Here is a 20,767-nt window from a genome sequence, read left to right as displayed (position 1 = left end):
TTCAAAAGGGGCATGGATATGGGTGGGGAAATGGGCATTTCATGGCTGTTCCAAAACTTATGCCCAGTGCACACAAATCTATGTGCCGAGATTTATGCCATGTTTTCATTGGTGTAAATGGACGCATGTACTTTTAGGTGCTGAGATATCAACTAAGCGTATTCTATATACTGTGCCTAAATCTAGGTGCCACTTATAGAATACGCTTAGGCAGAAATGTTTTCACACAGATTTTTTAGGTGCCATATATAGAATCTCCACCTTAGTGCCATTATAGAATAGTAGCACAAAGCCACTTTGGAGCACCGAAACTTAGGCATGACAGCTTACGACGAGTCAATGGCAGGCATAAGCTGGCATGCCAAAATGCATCTTGTAATGCGTGCATCTGATACTAGTCTATAACATGCATGCATGCATTGCTAGGTGGAACGCCCATGGCACACCCATGCTTCACCCAATTGTATAACCATTAACAGTTACATTCTTTGCAACTAGCAGACCAATGTTATAGACTAGTGCCTATCACATACATGCATAAATGCTCATTTGTGACATCACATACTCATGTAAGTGTACCTATGCTTTAAGTTACTGCTCATAATTGGCACCTATGTTTAGGCATCCTTTTTAAGAATTGCCCTTCTTGACTTTCCCCCACCCACCCCAGCCCAGAGGACTGCAAATGATACTGCTGGAGCATCCTGAGCTGAGCTGTGGAGCAGAAGACCTAAGGTCATATCCAAGTCATGGCAGTGCAAAGCCACTGGGCTAAACCAAGATAATTTGTTCTGATCTTCGTGGAATAGAAACTCTCTCATCTTTTAAATTCTCCTTTACCATTTTTTAAAAAATACTGAAACCTTTATAAAGATTCGGAAACATTTTTCCATGCTAGATGACACTCACTGTTGACAATAGCTGTTGGTAAAATGGATGCCATAGCAGCTTGTTGAGGAAGCAGCTGTATTGAGTCTAGTAAGCGAGCAGGGTACATGCCCTCTGAGAGGGTCATTTGGCTAGCAGCTTGTAGCTTTGAGTCCAAATCCACAACAAAGGCAAGCAGTTCTTCACCCTCAACAATGGCCTTGGTTGTTGTGCACCAAAGTTGTCCCCCTGTAAAATAAAACAGCTATTTAACGTCTCACCCTCAGAAAAAGAAACTGAAACAAAATCATGAACAAAATTCAAACTAGTCAAGAATACCTAGTGGTTAGGAAATACTGGGGTCCTTTTCTAAACTGCACCAGAATCTGGGCTTAATGAATTGCAACGCAGGATTTTTATTGCAGGTCATGCATTAATGTTACCATTAGTGTGCAGTACCTGCAGAGAGTTAACATGGGAGTACCAACCTCCTTCTATTTAGGATGTATTACTGAGTATATTCAGTAAATGACACTTAAAGATAGGCACATGGATACAGGGCACTAAGTGTTAATTCTATAATGACAGTTTTGCATGGAACCCCCCCCCCCCCCCCCCCACGTTATAGAATATTAGATTGTCTGTATTCTCACGTCCAACTTTAGGCACAGGCATTTATGACAGACAAAGGCTGGTGCAAATACTGACGCCAACCTCCTTGCATTTAGGTGCGTAATTGTAAGTATTCTATAAAACCATGTCTAAATCCCCCTTAGGAAATGCATACTATAGAAATTAGGTGTGCTGTATATAGAATAGAAGAAGAAAGGCAGAAGAGGGGAGATATGATAGAGACATTTAAATAGCTACACGCCACAAATGCACACGAGGTGAGTCTCTTTCAGTTGAAAGGAAGCCCTGGAACGAGGGGGTATAGGATGAAGGTGAAAGGGGATAGACTCAGAAGTAACATGAGGAAATACCCCTTCATAGAAATGGCGATGTATTCATGGAATGGCCTCCTGGTGGAAGTGGTAGAGACAAAAAATAGTATCTGAATTCAAGAGAACTTGGGACAAGTACATAGGATCTCTAAGGGAGTGGTAGGAAGAATAGATCACATGGATGGACAGACTGGATAGGCCATATGGTCTTTATCTGCCTAGATTTTTCTATATTTCAATAGATCAGTACACATACAACTCCCAATTCGTGCCAATTAGCAGTTGTTAAGGCCAATCATTGATGGTTATCACTAATTTATTATTTTATTTATTTATTATTTATTAGGATTTATTTACCGCCTTTTGAAGGAATTCACTCAAGGCGGTGCACCAATTGTAAATTGTAAATCGCTTTGATCTACTAGTTAGCAAAGGCAGTATTGTAAGCTTTTCCCTAAACATAATAAACAATTGAGCCAATTAGTTTACATGTGCAAATGACCCAATTCTATAACCACATGCCCAATTGCGTGCCTATCTTTTGGCACATTTATAGAACCAGGGAGTAAGTGCTCCTGCGTTAACTATGTACTAGTCAGTTGGCACGCAGTAAGTATAACATTGGCTAATTCTTCCACACCCATGGCCACACCCTCTAACAGAAAATCATTGAATAATTCTGCAACCTGCTGTTTAACGTGCATAAAAAGGGAAATTCCTCAAAACCCTTTAATATGGTTGCACAGTAGCCTAATTCCATGCAGTAACTGCATATTAAGGTTCAGATTCTGTAAATGGTGCCGATAAAACTTGGTTCTGAATGCTATTTTATAAAGGATGCTTCGACCACTGTATGGAATAGTGTTGAGCGCCAAATTCAGCTCTCAATTTTGGGTGCAAGAACTTGCACCAGTGGAAATCTTGTGTAAAGTTTGGTGTGCAAATTGGGTGCAGATCTATGCTATTCTGTAACACTGCACATAGCTTTGTGAATGCCCATGACCCACCTATGGCCACTCCTCATTTTGAGTTGCATGTAATCTAATTTAGGCGGCCATTTTTACAGAATAGCATGCAGGCAGATCTGCATGCAAATCATAATTAGTTCCAATTAACTGCTTGCTAGCTCCAATCATTAATTCTTTGGGTGCCCAAATTTGGGCAACCGTAATAGAATCTTGGGTAAGGGCATAACACCCTCTAGCAAATGGTCCCCACTCTCTATATTAAGTACTATAAAACTTGTTACAACATCAATAGGCAGAAAGCATACAATGGAAACATGGGGGAAGGGGGTAATTTTATATAATATTTTCTATGAGGAAAGCATGCCTGTATATGCAGAAACAAGCTCTATATAATAACATAGTAGTACTGAAAAAAGTTACACCTTAAGATTGTGCCTACTTTTATGTGATTTGTGTGTAATTTAATTAAGTATATGCATTTATAAACAGTTTATTTATTATTTATTTATGACATTTATATCCCACATTATTTCAAACAGAATTCAAGTTCAATGTGGCTCACAATATAACAAGTATAGAACATACAAGCGGCGGCGTACCAAGGGCGGGGCGGTGGGGGCGGTCCGCCCCAGGTGCACGCCGCTGGAGGGGTGCAGAGAGCAGCCGCACGCCTGTCGGCTCTGCTGGTTCCCTGCTCCCTCTGCCCCGGAACAGGTTACTTCCTGTTCCGGGGCAGAGCCTGTTCTAGGGCAGAGGGAGCAGGGAGCTAGTGGAGCTGAGAGCTGCGCGGCTTCTCCCAGCAGCCAAGAATGCGCCGGGGGGGGGGGGGGGGTGATGCGCCGGGGGAGGTGCGCATCGGCGATCCACCACGGGTGGCAGCTGACCTAGGATCGTCACTGCATACAAGGTGTTCTGATTACATGGAATCTGTCTCTCTCTCTCTCTCTACAAATGTATGATTACTAATAACAGTATAACATGGAGTTCTGATGATATAACATGTTTGTAGTATATATAATAGAATGTGAATGCAGACAAGTTGTTATTGCAAATTTAATTAAAGGGTTAACTATTTCTATTGTTAGAGATTGATCTTATCAAGTGAGTCTTCAATTGTTTATGAAATATGAGATAGTTTTCAGTTTGATAGATATGTTTGGGCATAGAGTTCCATCTGGTTGTACTTTTGTATGAAAAAACAGCATTATGGATAGTTGTATATTTGATTTTATTACATTGAGGAAAGTGTAATATAAGAAAGTCTCTGGATGATTTTTCAGTATTGCGTGTTGATAATTCTATAAGATTCTGCATGTAAGGTGGGGATGAACCACAGATTATTTGGTGCGTGCATACACATCAAATAATCTATGGTTCATCCCCATTTTACATGCAGTTCAATGCAGTTAACTATAGAGACAATGTATAGGATAACAATCTCATCATAATAATTTAGGATGTCAATCTCAGCAATCAAAATTTATACCACATACTAATGTAGATATTTACAAAAAATAAAAAGCCAAATCTTTAACCCATGCTTGAAAGCAAGGTAACTAGGGTGGTTCTCAGTTCAGTTGGTAGGGCATTCCAAGCCACAGGGCCCCTGCCCAGTATAGTTCAATTTCTCATTGTAGCTAAACAACACTTTCTTATATTATGTACTAAACATTTTAGGTCCTGGATGGAACATAGGCCTTTCATTGTATTAAGCAAAGAAGAAAGATAAAGTACTTAGGATGAAGTCCATAAAGCAGTGCTTCTCAGCCCAGTCCTTGGGGCACGGTGAATATGCAGAAGATTGATCTGCATACCAAGGAGGCAGTACATGCAAATCTGTCTCATGCATATTCATTGTGGAGATCCTGAAAACCTGACTGGCTAGGTGTGCCCCAAGGACTGAGTTGAGAAGCGCTACCATAAAGTATTCTAAAAGCAAAAATCAACTATTTAAACATATAATGTGATACCCGCCAACAAGCCTTCTCCGGAGTAGCGCCCGTACTTTGGAATGCACTCCCTGAAAGGCTTCACTCAACACATGACTATCTCTACTTCAGAAAGCAGGTGAAAGCTTGGCTCTTCACCCAGGCCTTTAATGGAAGAAGTAACTAAGAAGGAGTGACACCAGCTGCACATATTGTAACTGGACACTCGTATCCTAGCTGAGATAATATTCACCAAATCCAAAAGTACAGAGAACCTTCAAGGTTAAGACATCAACTCTGAAGTTTATTGGATAGACTCGACATGGTCCGTGTTTTGATAAAACTGCCTGATTCATGGGTCTTACAAATGTGAACAGGTACAATTATAGCAACCGTTCAAAGAAAAATGGCAATTCTGATGGGAGAAAAGAAACTTAGGTCACCACAAATGTCAACAAAAGGTGCAAAGTGCAAAAAAAGAACTCTCTTGTGTTACACACTCTGCTTAGGAAATGCAGAGAAATGCATCTTTCTGACTTCATGTGCACTTTTCTTTCCCCTTGTTTTCTAACTTCTGTTGCTCTATCTTATGTTCCATCTTTCCTTACACCGTATGATATTTATTAAAATGTTTTATTGGATATTGTGTTGACATGGTATAGTAGCATACTATGCAAACAAAGAAAAACAGTGGAGTGGACATTAAAGGCAGGAAATCCTAACTCAGCACTGACTCCGCATCAGGAGTCATAGGTCTGGGAGCAAACTTGATCTATATCTCACGAATGGACAATTTAACAATTATTCAATTGCACACATGAGCAGCTGTGAATCCAGCTTCGCAACCACAAATGTATCAGACGATTCACCAGCCGTACCTTGGATTGTTTGAATATTTTTATTGCTGTAATTGTCTGTTGTTTATGTTTGACTTACTCTTGCTGTACACTACCTTGAGTGAACTCCTAATAAATAAATCCTACTAAATAAATAAATAAATAAACTCTAGCGTTCTCAGAGGTATAGCTTGGGTGCAGCAGAGTTGTAGTATACACATATATTTTATAAAAATACGAATATGGCTATGGAGCAATATTTGTGCACTACAGGGGATTATAACATGAATCTATATTGCAAAGGCATACAGAAGGGGCGGACTGAGAGTGTAATCGGCCCTCGGGCAATAATGTCCATGGGCCTCTAACCACCTATTAAAGGTGGTTAAATTAGATGGAATTTAGGGGGAGAGTGGGACCCTGCTGCTGTGGGCTCTTCAGCACTGCCCTATTGTTCTAATGGTGAGTCTGCCCTTGGGGCTTTGAGAAAACACATTAATGGACAGTTCTGATAATCATCTTACAGCGGTGGAGAAGATAAGTTTTTGTTTGATTACTGCCACTTTATTTTGTAAACTTCATAAGACTTATGGAGCACCACAGGAACACGGGAGGCACTTACAGGAGCCATTATCAACAGTGGACTCGCTCCTATGATTATTAGAATTTGTGGTAGAGTCATTGGGCCACTGAGTCTGATGTTACTCTCCTTTCTAGGAAGAGCTTCATATGTAACAATATAAATATTTTACACTTGATAGAAATGACTGAGCTTAGTGGTTATATCAGTAAAACTTTGTTGAGGTTTTTGATATTCACCTGTCTAAAATAGATATAGGGGTTCATTTTTTAAACAGGAAAACATCCAAAAAAATGACATAACACAGAAAAAAGCAAACAAACATCCAAGGAGTTTAATCAAACAAAAAAAAATGTTCAAGTCCACTAGTTGCCTACTACTTACTACTTATCATTTCTAAAGCGCTACTAGAGGTACACAGCACTGTACACTTGAACATGAAGAGACAGTCCCTGCTCGACAGAGCCTAAAGGAAAAGGTTCCCAGAGGGGGCGTTTCGTGGGTGTGATATGGGTGGTATTATGTTTTCTGCCCATAATGGTTAGGAAAACAACTTGCTGGGGGGCAGAAAAAAATGTACAGAATTAGACCTGCTTTAAAAGTGTCTAGGGTAAGACCAAACCAGTGGCGTAGCTAGGTGGGGTGCCAGGGGAGAGTTCTGCCTATTTTTTTTCATCCAGTTGCATGAAAATGTGCGCCGGCATTGGCGGAAGTCTGCTCTCGCTCCCCCCGTGCTGTCAACTTGCCTCATCCTGGCTCCGCTTCTGGACCAAAACCTGTCTTTAGACCCATTTGTGATTTTATTGAGTTGGAGATTGGAGAGGTGGAAGTGGTCATTTGTGAGAAAGAATGGAGAGTTGCTGAGTGGTTTATGACCTTTGTGTGTTTGCCCCATTCTGAACCTTTTCACCCTTACATTTCCTGACTTGCCGCCTCTGTGCCTTATCGCCTCAAGTGACAAACTATGAATGGACAAACAGAGAAACAATAAGCCCACAGCTGCTAGCCCCCCCCCCCCCCCCCAGCCACAACCATCTATATTTTGCCCCCTTCTCCCACCAAACCCTCACTGTCCCCAAACCACAACACCTGCCATTCTATATCTGTACATGCTTCTGTCTTGTCTCTCATTGTTTCTCTGTTTGTCCACTCACAGTTTGTCACTGTGCTGCCATTGCTGCTGTTTGTGGACTGTGTCTTGTTCCTGGGTGAGTGCTTTGTGCTGCTGCTGCTGCTGCTGTCTGTGTGATGACAGTTTGCTGGTGCTAGAAGAGTGAGTGCTTAGTACTGCAGCTGTTGTGTGTCTCACAACTGTGTGTAGTAGGTGGGGTGGAGGTATGGTGTTTCTGTGGTCAGTGGGTTGCACTTGTGGTGGTGGGACACCTGCATGCCAGTCATGGATAAGTTAAATGCATTAGTGGCTCACACTTTGCTGGAGGTGGATGAGATTTTTGGAGATGAGGCCCCAGAGGAGATATCCATATCAGAGAGTCTTTAGGCCCCTCACTAACCAGGAATGCCTGACTAGGGTCTGGTTCGACAGGGCTGCCATACAGCACCTCTGTAACCAGTCACAACCCCTCCCTCAGTCCAGGACACACAAGAATAATCTGATGCCAGTCCAACAGAAGGTCACTGCCTCCCTTGCCTTCCTGGCCATTGGCAACTTCCAGTTAGCGCTAGAAGTTAATGCAGGCCTCACCCAGCCTGCCATCTCAAATTCCTTGATGCCTTCCTCACCCACACCTCACACTATATTACCTTCCAGATTACTGCCCAGGCACTCCAGAACAACATGGTTCAGTTCTGCACCATAGACTGCTTTCCCTCAGTCATAGGCATCATCAACTACACACACATCACATTCGGACCCCCCACCCCCAGACACATGAGGAGACCTACAGGAATAGAAAATCATTTCACTACATAAACATGCAGGTTGTGTGCTAGAGGAAGATTGTGGATGTGTATGCCTGCTACCCAGGCTTCATTCACGATGCCTACATCCTCCAACATTCAGGAATCTACCACAGGTTTGACTGAGGGGAGATCACTAGCAGCAGGCTCCTAGGTAAGCAGTACCCACACCTAATCTTCAACACAAGCTTTTAATCTGGCTTCCTGAAGTCTGGTGGGCCTACATTCTGTTTCACTGCTTACCTTTCTCATCTACCCTATCCCCTTATTTTCCTTTCTCTACCTTTCTTTTGCTCTTATTGATGCTTAGCAAATGTTTGAATGACCTGGTGTGATTGGAGGTTCTTTTCTGTCCAAACATTGTAGTTCTTTTCTTAACTTTCATGGTTTTTTTTTTAATCTAGATTGTAAACCACTCAGATCTGCGAGCTATCTCCTCACCAACTGAGGGACCGGCCTGGTCCCAGGATATGGCAGGGCAAAAGCTAGCCTTATGAGTCAGCTGGGGAATGGTCCCACTCCCACATGCCCTATAGCCATGTTCTATGAGAAGAGAGTAGAAATGGAGACTGCAGTCCTGCATCACCTCCCCCCCCCCCCCCCCATGAACTAGATAGCAACTTCAATAGACCTTACACTTGTATCAAGAACTGTGGTGGGCAACCTTAGTTCTATCTTTATTGTTGGTTGTGGCAGGCCCTAAGACAATTGCAGTCACCTAATTTTGGCCTACTGGAGGCACAGCATGATGGTTTGGGATGTGGCCTGGGATCTTGGGGGGGGGGGGCAGGTTTTTGTACCACAGGGCCTTCTTCTGCTGTAGGGCACATTAGATCCTTCTCTGTTAGCGCAGCCCTTTGGTCAAGGACTGGACATTCAGGGGGAAAAGTTGTGATTGTTGACACTGAGGGCACTTTGGACACTCTCTCCATGTCCGTCACCCTTCCCTCTCCATGTTACTGTACTCTTCCTTTCCCAGAACTTGGCTAATAAACCACGACACATATCAGCCTTGCATATCAGGAAATGAACACGATTTTTACAGAGTGTATGCTAAAAATTGGACACATTGTATTTGTAACAAATAAACATGAAAAACTATATACACAATAGTTATTGTCCATTGCTCTTGAGGCTGGCGCTGCTACTGATGAAGCATCCTGAGCTTTTTCACAATCAGGCCCAGTATTTCATGTAGGGGGTGCCAGCTCCTGCAGCAAGTCTATGTGCATGGCTGAGACTTGCTGCAGGAGCTGAAATTGGGGGTCTGTTTTGTTTGGCCTACTACCAGACGTGGCAACTGTTACAGGGCAGCCCTCAACAAGCTGTGCCCTCCAGCATAGGAGTGTGTGTGTGTGTGGGGGGGGGGGGGGGGGAGCTGATCCAGGGATTCTTCCTCTCTTCAGCCTCCACAGGTTGTGAGGGGAGTGGCACTTCCCAGTGTCCAAGGTCCATCTCAACCTCTTCCTATGATCTCTTGGGGGCAGGCTGGTCCTGGGCAGGCTCTGGTGGGGTAGGTTGGTCCTGGGCAGGCTCTTTAGCAGCTGGAGGGTGCCCTGTGTATGTAAACCTGTGTGTGTAAAAGGTTTGCAATTGAGATCAACACATCCTTCATGGCTTGCATAGTAGTGTAGCTGGGGGGGGGGGGGGGGGCATTTGTTACATGGGGGACATATCTGAAGTGTAGTGCCAATAAGATGACATAGCAGGGAACTGTGGAGGCAATGATATCAGAACTGTTTGTCCCCAGAGAGGGTGGTCTGGCTATTGACATGCAGGATGGGTCCTGGCCTTGCTGGAGAGCCCTGAGTAAGCAGGCACTGGCTGGAAGGTAGTATGACACTGCACTCTTGAATAGATGGGGCTATTGTTTCTGTTTTTGCCAGGAATGTGGACATGTGTGCGTCTCTATACCTATGTGTCCTACAGTTGTCTAGGAGATGGCAGGGGATCCTGTCATAGCAGCTTATCCTTCTGGCCACCTCTGCTGCGACCACCAGGATAAAGGCAGTTTCCAGATATTAGGGTAGGAAAAGTAGGTTTGGGGGCATCTATCTGTGGGGTACTTATACTATCTGTTTTAAGGCCCTAACTGATGGTGGTGGCTACACATCACCCGATGACTCATGCCCATTTTTTGGGAGTGCCCGGGGGAGGGGGGAAAGGGATGTGTACACATAGGTTGGAGTTTTCATAGTGGAAGTTGGGGGCCTACTATGATGTGGAGATTTCAAAGCCCCCCCCCCCCCAGCTTGAGCCTTGAGGGATATCTCACAAGGCAGCATACCAACCTTTGGAGCAGACAATAGTATATCCATTGAGTGTGGGTTAGGGGGCATGAGAAAACATCCATTTGGGGGGAAGCTATGATGGTACTCTGTGGTCAGTGTCCTTCTTGAACACTCCTTTGTCAGATGTGTGCTTGGTGTAGGGGTTATGGCTGTGTACCCTGAATGCAGGGGACTTGGGTTTCAGTCCCACTGTGGTGTTTGGGGTAACTCCTATTTCCCCTGCCATAGTGGCTAGGTAGGTGTGTGTGACACACTGGGCACCTTTATATTTGATGCTGGAGGATGCTAGCCAAAGGGTTTTCCCCCTCCCCACTTCCTTTCCATGTTATCTCATAGATTGGAGGTTGACTGCAACACATTATAATAGATATGGGTGTTGTGGGCACACTGTAACGAGGGTAGCTGCATACTTAGTCCTTGATCGGGGACAGAGCTGTTATAGGGGTGCTATGTCTATGGTACTTATGTCAGGCCCTGAGGTGCTCCAGCATACGCCAGATTAGGGTGGGGTCCTCATGCCAGACATGTCTGTACTGGTGCCGGAGCAACTCAAGGTCCCAGTGAATTCCAAAGCATCTGCAAAACAGAAATTGGTGGATACAGGGTTCAGGTAATGGGCATTCTTGGCGGTCACATACATTATTATTCTTGACATGTTCTGCAATGCTTCTCATGTAGCCTGAGACAAGATGGCAACAGGCAGATTGGAGGGAGGGGGGGCTGAGGGGGTATGCATTACACAGGCACAGGTGCTGTGTGAGTTGAAGTGGCCATGTGGAGCCCTGCTGTTGCTGAGGATGCTTTTTTGATGCAGGGGCCCGTACTGCCATTACACATTTTGTGTCGTGTATTTTTGATTGGCGGAAACAATTATCTCTGAATTTCTAGGAAGTGTTTGGTACGTCTTGGAAGTGTTCGGTATGTCATTTTTTTGTGTGTGTGGTATTTTTGAATATCGGAAAAAGTTTAGTTTTTTCTTCCATTATGGTCTTCTATTTTTAAATGTTTTCTAATAAATGCTTATTTCGCCATTTGGATGTCATATCAAAAATGCCCCTCATAGCATGTGTCTTTTTCGACTTTTTGCATAGGCTCCTTGTTATTTATTTTTGAAGTTATTGTTTTAGAAAAATAAGAAAACGTAAATAAAGAGAATGACAACTGTAAAATGTGAAGTTGTGATTTTTTTTAACATATTATACATACAAATAACTGTTATTTGTATGTATAATGTGAAAAAAATCACAACTTTATTATTATTTAACTTTGTTTATTAATTTTCATTATATACAAACATATCATGTTTGATAAGATACACCAATATTGCCACCTTTTTACAGAAAGTAATCAAATATAGTAACACTATTCCATAATTATATTAGTTTATAGTCCACTAAACAATGTGAGAATTCAAGATGGTTTGAAAACCAATGGAAGTTGGAATTTAAACATAACATAGAATTTAAAAAAGAAAATAAGCAGGAGGTTACCCTTTTAATTATACAACCTTTTCTTTATATGAACTCAACCTTTATCACCTTGCGCATTAAGGAAAGTACGTAATTGTTCTGGGTCAAAGAAAATGTATCTTTTTTCGTTTAAAGTCAACAGACACTTGCATGGAAAACGTAACTGAAAGTTTGCCTTGATAGCCAAAGATTCTTGTTTCATCTCAAGAAATTTCTTTCTTCTCTGCTGAGTCCAACGTGAAATATCTGGGAATATTGAGATTTTACTACCTTTAAATTCCGGATGAATATTTTTAAAATATAGCCTCAACAGAGCTTCTTTGTCTTGTATAAATACAAATGAAACAATTAAAGTAGCTCTGAGCTCAATATTTTCTTTTGATTGTTCCAAAAAGTCTGTTAAATCAAGTACTTCAGGTGTTTTATCTTGATTTCCTGGAACATTCTGTTGTGATTTTGGCATAATTTTCAGATAATATATTCTTTGCAGAGGTGGAAGGGATTGATCCGAATACTTGTACACCTCCTTCAAAATTTTTACAAACATATCTCTTGGAGAAATGAGTTGATCTCTTGGAAAATTTAACACAAGTAAATTTAAATTTCTTGAAGAATTTTCTAGATTTTCTATCTTTCTATGTAATATCATTCTGTCTCCAGAGATTTGTGCTTGTTGTTCTAAAATCTTAGCAGTTTCAGTCTCAAGTTTAGTCTGTTTCACCGAAATACCTTCCATCTTCTCTTTTAAATTATTTATTTGAGAGGAATTATTTAAAGATACGGAAATAAAGGCATTACAGACCTTGTGCAAGGATTCTAAGGTTGTCCATATAGACTCCAAGGACACCTCTTGGGGCTTTACCAGCGGTTGAATCGCCATAGCACAAAGATAAGATTCTTGTAATTTTATATCTCGGGTCGAGTCTTCCGTTGCCTCCCCAGTTGCCATCTCCGGTCTTCGTTGGGCTCCCGCAGCCTGCCCTGATTGTATCACGGGTGCCGCTCCTTCAGACGGAGTTCGCCACCCCTTCGAGGTTCCTGCTTCGGGCCTCGGCACAGCAACGCCGTCTGTTTGCGGAGGCGGCGGGGTCAAAGGTCCCAGCGGGCAGAGCGAAAGATCGCTCTCCTGGACGGGACTCTTCCCAGTCTCGTCAACGGATACGCTCGAAGTTGGGGTCGACACCAAAAATGAGGACATTGGCAGTTGTCCCGGTAAGGAGGGGATCTGTTTCGGGAGAGGTGGTCCCTTCGTCTTACCCTTCCTTTTCGGCATTATTAAGAAGGAAAAAGGAAACTTTCTAAAAGCTTTTTAGGAGCAACCGCCGTCCACATCCTGCTCGGACGCCATCACAACTTTATATTTATAGTGGCTTCTTAAAAAAGGAGGATCCAGTGAGATTTCCCTGTACAATAAGATGCTACTTCATTTTTTTTAATAGAAAAATACTACAGCAATTCTTCAAAATTCTGAAGTATGCAGAACAAAATTACACATGGGAATACATTTTTACAAATATTTGCATGTAATTGCATTCAAAGCCAGACTCCCATTATTGTAGTTTTGTATCAGCAGCTATAACAAAAGAATGAATTATTTTTAAAACATTTCCAGTAAATAGCTCTGTTTATTTACAGATGCATTATTTAAAAAAAATAGTAATAAGCCATTTTTGGAAACTTTTTATAATAGATTTTAAATATATAAAGTCTGAGCCAACAAATACAGCTACAACCAAATAGCTTTTTAATTTTTCCAATGCTATAATCTAATATTTTAGGAATGCTGCCTTTGTGCTTTTGCAGAGCATAAATCAGATGTTTTTACATAAGGACATTTGTGTTTCTACACTTTCTTTGGATGGCTAGTTTATCTTTGTTTACATGGACTTAACTTGCTGAGATGATACAACAAGTCAATGATCTGCATCATGAGGTCTGGTTCACATAACGGCTTACTTAAAAAAAAAAGTTCATCAAAAGGAATCAGTTAAAAAGAAATTGTCGAGTCTACTCCATTAAAAAGAAAATTAACTATGCGATCTTGTGCATTAATGTATATGAATGTGACAGCAGATACTCATTTGTTTTTCATGACTAGACAAAGAATGCACTCAGTGTGTTATCTAGACTCAGGTGTAGATACATATCCAGTAGAGTTACTTCCGAAATCCTGTTGCATACCTTACATGTTATCAAGCGTCCCCCCCCCCCCCCCCCGAGTTGGGTTTTTCTGGCCGAAGCTATAAGTTGCACTCATTAAGCAAGCAAAAACTGTAACCACTTTGCTAAGAAACATTGCTTTGTTTATCTTTTGGCGTAACTGCCTTTCAATTACACTTCATTTTTCCCCTTCGAAGAGATTATAGTTTTAAAACAACTGGTTGGAGAAATCTGGTAGTTGAGATAACAGTATATGATATGCTGTAGCTAAATGGCAGAATTAGGACACTGTTTTACAGAAATCTTGGGCAATTAATTAAACCAGTCTGGCTGCCCTCGGAAATAAGTAAGTAACACAGTGCCAGTGACAATGTGATCCAGTGGAAACAAAGACCAGAAATTCCAGATCCTTGAATGGGTACAGATACTAGACAGAAGACACTTGGTAAAGAATCTGAGAATAACTAAAGCTTACATAAATCACATTGGTTTGTATCCTGTTCATCTTGACAGAGCTCTAGCTAGTTAAAGTATGAAGGATGTGAATCTATTGGCAAACATTTGGAATGTTAACAGGCCTTAAAAATGTTTGTGCACAGAATTGATTTAATACAGATTGACTAGAAAATTAATGCACATGCAATCGACTTTCGCAAGTTAAAAAGTTCTAATGCGTGTTCAAGCAAGTTATTAAAATGAATGTCTCAAACGAACAAAAAAATTCTAACAATTGGGAAAATATTTCAAATATACACAAAACAAGCTTTTTTATGGTTTGTACACTTCCTATAACTTACAGTGTCACATAATCACTTTCATGGACTGTATAGGAAGTCTGAAGCTTACCTCCTGGAAAGTATGAGAAAAGTGAAAGTGAAGAGGAAACAGTGCACATGTATGGAAGTGAATTAGATACCACATTATTCAAGGAAGAAAGTTTTAAGAACAACTTTCAAAACTATGGGTGGGCCCTTTTACTAAAGCTTAGCTTGAGTTATCTGCAACAGGGTCCATTTTATTCCTATGGGCTCTGTTGCAGATAACTCGAGCTACGCTTTAGTAAAAGACCCCCTAAAGTGGACAAAGCCACGGAGCTAAATGCAGCAGCGTACCAAGGGCGGGGCAGTGGGAGCGGTCCACCCCGGGTACACGCTGCTGGAGGGGTGCAGAGAGCAGGCGCGCGCCTGTCGGCTCCGCTGGTTCCCTGCTCTCTCTGCCCCGGAACAGGTTACTTCCTGTTCCGGGGCAGAGGGAGAACGGATTTTGAATGAAATGATGCCTATTCAGATTGGACCTGCAGCCTCGCACCGGTACCTATTTTACAAAAGGTCTGCTCCCCTAGATGTCAAAACCTGGCTACACTTCTGAGGAATACCTCAAGGAATTGTTAGCAGGATGGAAAAAAACAGGGGGTAAATAGAAAAGCAGTGAACAAAACTGAAAGGAAATATTTTAAGAGCTACAAATGTTTTGATAGGAAAATAAATGAAAGTAAGAAGAAAAGAAGAACGCTATAGTTCTTGAAATAAGTAGCTGAAATGTGAGGAAAAAGTAACGTGTAACATAGTAGATGACGGCAGAAAAAGACCTGCACGGTCCATCCAGTCTGCCCAACAAGATAAACTCATATGTGCTACTTTTTGTGTATACCTTACCTTGATTTGTATCTGTCATTTTCAGGGCACAGATCGTATAAGTCTGCCCAGCACTATCCCCGCCACCCACCACCGGCTCTGGCACAGACCGTATAAGTCTGCCCAGCACTATCCCCGCCTCCCAAACAGCCCCCCTCCCACCACCGGCTCTGCCACCCAATCTCGGCTAAGCTTCTGAGTGTTTAGTCTTCATAAAGTACAAGAGAATACAGAAAAAGTTAGAAAACAAGTCTTTTTTTTTTAGATCTTTTTGACAGGAGAAAGTGCAAAAATGGTATTTTCAGATTGAAGGATGAAGGGGAGGAATACGTAAAATCTGAAGAGAATAAAGCAGAATTGTTTATCAAATATTTATTTCATATTCACAGATGAAGGGCCAGGAGTAGGTCCTCAGAAAACCAAAACAAATAGGAATTAAAATGAAGTACACAACAAAGGATTTCCAGAAGACAGCTCTGAAAAAGCTAGCTAAACTAAAAAAGAATAGGGTTGAGTGGGATACATCTGAAGGTACTGAAGGAACTTGTACGTTCTAGTGATTCCCTTGTCTGATCTTTTCAATACATCTTTTGGTTTCAGATGTGGTTTCTCTCCATAAAAGCAGAAGTACACAGGAGGTTAGGAACTACAGGCTGGTAGGTAGAAAAGATAACAGTAAAAGCCAGAAGAATGCTAGGGCACAAAGGGAGAGGAATGGCCAGCAGGAAACAGGAGTTGATACATATATTCAGGATAATATAAACAGGATGGAGGGCACCTATTAAAATGGTCATTGGTCCTCATCATAAATCATATGACTGTGGCGTCCCTCAAGTTTCCTCAGTAATCACAAAATCTTTCAGATCTCTTTGGAAACTAAAAAGGATCAGACCCTATTTCTCATCAGAAACATTCAGACTATTGGTACAATCATTAACATTATCCCAATTCGATTATTTCAATGCCATATATGCTGGCTGTAAGGAGTACCTGTTGAAAACGCTCAAAACAGCTCAGAACACTGCAGCCAGATTCATATACGAAATCTCTCGTTTTGAAAGTGCCTCCCCTTTATTAATCAAATTGCACTGGCTTCCCATCAAAATGGGAATCACCTTCAAATTGTATAACTTTATCTTTCAAATCTAAATGTTACAGCTCCAGATTATATGGTACCATTAATAAATTTACCTCAAAGAAATGCTAAATATGAGGCAAGAAACTATCTCAGACTACACCTCCCAAATTGCAAAAAAGTGATCTAGAAAACTGTCCTCTGTAGACTTCACTTACCTAGAAATCAAAAGGTGGAACTCCTTACCACCAAAAATAAGAAATATATAGGAATATACTAGATTCCGCAAAATCCTCAAATCGTTCCTATTCAAACAAAACCCTCACAAAGAACAACCATATCTCAAACAATTAATTATTACCTGAATTGGTTATTACTCTATTTACCATTAACCTTTTCTTTGCTTCATGTACAATTTCTCATTCATAATACAGTTTCAAAATGTTAAATATCCATAGCTATTCTAGTACATTTATGATACTCTATTGTAAATTTGGATTCTTACAACAAATTACTTTCTTATGCATTATTCTTTGTTATGTATCCTATACCATTTATTGTAAGCCACATCGTGCTCAAACTTGTTTGGGATAATGTGGGGTATAACTGTCACCAATAAATAAACAAATATGGGGACCAGACTTAAAGATCTCAATACATATACTTTTAAAGAACGGTGGGAGAAGGGAAATATGACAGAACCAAATACCTATGGTATAAAAGTACAGCAAGAGGGCCTTTCAGCTGAAAACAAGACTTCAGCAACTTGCTTATTCTGTTCAGGGCTTCATAGGAATTATCAAGGGGGAAATTCTGCTTAGCACTATGGACCTTTAAGTGACCTCAAAATGTAAAAATATGGATCGAAGAGTTTGACGGCTTAACTAGCACCCACCACATATTCAGTTTCCTGAAATATGGTGCTTAAATGTGTAGGTTCCTAAATCATTGCTCAAATATGTAAAAGTGGCATTTGCATATGCAAGCCATTGAGTAATGCCCCTCTTTTTTGCAGCTGTTTTATTCAGAAATATGAGATGTTCCTGCTGCATGTTAAAGGAAATATGTGAATATTTCTTGTGGTCCTATATATATATTTCTGTAAAATAGGTTGGGAACTGTGAACATCCCCACTTGGGTGTCCCTTTCCTTTATACTAAACTATATCTGAAGAAATCCTCACATGTGTAACATGAAGAACATTATAATCTCTTAAACATTAGGAGGAAAAAGCCTCAGTAGACCCAGACCTGCTTTTAGAGCTACGGTCTATATAGGTACTACATGTCGATCATCGGCATTAAAAAACATCCTATGGTTAAATATGATTATTTAAATAATTTACATATAGAGTTAAGAAGAACTTCTTAATAATCTCCACTGCAGGAGTACTTAGCTTTAAAGTTTGAAGAAACAGGCTCTCCTGGTCGAGAGCAATTGTAGTCACTGTGCTTCCTCTTCCCTATGAAGAAAGACTAAGGAGGCTAGGGCTTTTCAGCTTGGAGAAGAGACGGCTGAGGGGAGACATGATAGAGGCATATAAAATAATGAGTGGAGTGGAACAGGTGGATGTGAAGCATCTGTTCATGCTTTCCAAAAATACTAGGACTAGGGGGCATGCGATGAAACTACAGTGTAGTAAATTTAAAACAAATCAGAGAAACTTTTCTTCACCCAACGCGTAATTAAACTCACGTGGTGAAGGCGGTTAGTTTGGCAGAGTTTAAAAAGGGGTTAGACGGTTTACTAAAGGACAAGTCCATAAACTGCTACTAAATGGACTTGGGAAAAATCTACAATTCCAGGAATAACATGTATAGAATGTTTGTACGTTTGGGAAGCTTGCCAGGTGCCCTTGGCCTGGATTGGCCGCTGTCGTGGACAGGATGCTGGGCTCGATGGACCCTTGGTTTTTTCTCAGTGTGGCATTACTTATGTACTTATGATTGGCTTCTAAATCGGTGACGTTAGCTATTTAAGAGCGAGCGCTGTCAAAGGCATTATAATCTGATTAGCTAGAGCAGCTGTGTTTCTGAGCTCTTCTAGTTTTTGGAGTAAGAAGATTGGTTGTTAGAAGTTAGGATTAAGATATGGTTTTTGATATATTAACAGCTTTTTCATTTGTTCTACAGATTTATGGCTCCTTTATAGAACAGATTTCAAAACACTGGCCACCGTTGGACAAGTTGCAGTGGTGACAAACTTTAAAGCTAAGTACTCCTGTAGTGGAGATTATTATGGAGCTCTTTGTAACTCTATATGTAAATTATTTACATAAAAAACATAGGAAGTGTGAGGATTTCTTCAGATATAGTTTAGTCTATTTTGAGCTCCACTTCCTTCTTGTTCTGGAATAGTGTCCCTTTCCTTTGTCATCCTATGCAAAAAAAAGAGGCTTTTTTTCTGTTCTTTTTGATATCATGAACAAGTTTTTAGTGCAAACAGATCTGCTTCTTAGCAGGAAGCCTGCACATTTTTACTTGACACTGCAGTGAAAAATTCAGTACAGAGTACGGCAATTTTGATAGGAAAGAAGAGAGTCACAGTTCAAACTTGATTGCATTTTGGAAATTTCATGGTACTCTTACAAGAATCAGAGACCTTACATATCTCCCTTTCCTGCCATAATTTTCACTTACACTTATTATTTATGAAATCAGAGTCTGCACAATGTCATGCAGACCTCGGCTGATAAACTCTAATTAAGATTAAGACAAGCCTTTTGGACAGGATCCAATCATTAGCAAACATGATAAACAAAATACTCCCTACTTGTCAACCAGAAGTAATTCAGTATCCTAACAGTATTATCTGTTGCTAAGCTACAGATCTGACAAAGCTTCAATTATCTTATATAGCCATACCTACAGTCGTGCAAGAAAGATGTACTTAATGCACTAGATGGATTTAATTTATGAATATCATCTACAAATCATGACTTTTCCAAATGGAAAGAACATGGTTTTAAATTGCATACAACATTGCAAAATCTTATTTCTTCACTTGTTTCCAGTGCATTCCAATGATAGATATTTGCTCGGGGAGATAAAAGAATAAAATGCTAGGAATGCAAACTGCTATTCACAAATTATAGAATAAAGTAAATATTAAAATGTAGTCAACAAAGTACAGATGAAGTCATCTTTAGACAGTAACTGGCTGGGAAGGAACAAAAAATAGTTGGATCAATATTGAAAAAGACTTATACGGCCTATATTCGGCAGGCGGTGGTCAATGTTTTTATGTCCTCCAACGCTGGCTGAATTCTGAGATATTCAATGGCAGGCAATTATGTGGTTACTGTGGCCTGTTAAGTGCTGAATATCAGCACTTAAGTGGCCAAATGCTGACTCCTGTCCTGGAATGTGTTAGGTGCTAACCAGTCATTTTCAACGGCATTAAGGAGCTCTTTTACTAAGCCACGTAGGAATCTCTGCACACCCTAATGTGTGTCAATTTGAAGTTACTGTTCAGCTACCACGTGGCCCTGTGTTAACTTTATTTTTTACACGTGTCTGCTACACGCGCCAGAAAATATATTTTATTTTTTGACGTGCGACGAAAATCGGGCAGTAACTCCAACTTGAAACATACAGGCGATTACTGCATGGTTAATGTAAGAGACCTTACTGCTAAGTCAATGGCTGGCGGTAAGGTCTCAGACCCAAAATGTCCATTTTTATTTAGCCGCATGTCCATTTTCAGCAAAAATTTTGAAAAGGCCTTTTATACAAGTGCACTAAAAAATGGATCTGTGTGCGCCCAAAACACGCGCCTACAGTAGCACAGCCCATTTTTCAGGGCACCTTAGTAAAAGGACCCCTAAATGCCACTGAAAATTAACATATAACCCTGACCAAGGGGTCCTTTTACTAAGCTATAGTAAAAAGTGGCCTTTGGTATTGTGGACGCATGTTTTTGGCATGCACTGGGCCATTATTTACTGTGGTTGGAGAAAAAGGCTTTTTTTAAAATGAGGGCAGTAAATGGCCATACGCTAAAATTAAAAGTAGCATGCAACTATTTACTGCCTGAGCTCTTACCGCCCCCCCCCCCCATTGACCTAGCATTAAGGGCTCATGCACTACATGCACAGTA

The 20,767-nt window shown here is 40.9% G+C and overlaps 1 protein-coding gene across 2 annotated transcripts in view; it reads right to left on the bottom strand.

Moving 5' to 3' along the window:
* The window catches only part of ZFPM2 (zinc finger protein, FOG family member 2), an 823,307-nt gene that overhangs the window by 23,773 nt on the left and 778,767 nt on the right, over positions 1-20,767 (bottom strand). For both annotated transcript variants that reach the window (XM_030217969.1, XM_030217977.1), the window contains one exon: positions 910-1,116. In XM_030217969.1, coding sequence (XP_030073829.1) covers positions 910-1,116 — 207 coding nt within the window. The remainder of the gene's footprint in view (positions 1-909; positions 1,117-20,767) is intronic.

The sequence above is a fragment of the Microcaecilia unicolor genome, chromosome 1 (genome assembly GCF_901765095.1).
Source record: "Microcaecilia unicolor chromosome 1, aMicUni1.1, whole genome shotgun sequence".
NCBI classification, from domain to species: domain Eukaryota; kingdom Metazoa; phylum Chordata; class Amphibia; order Gymnophiona; family Siphonopidae; genus Microcaecilia; species Microcaecilia unicolor.
This window is presented reverse-complemented; position numbering and strand designations above follow the sequence as displayed.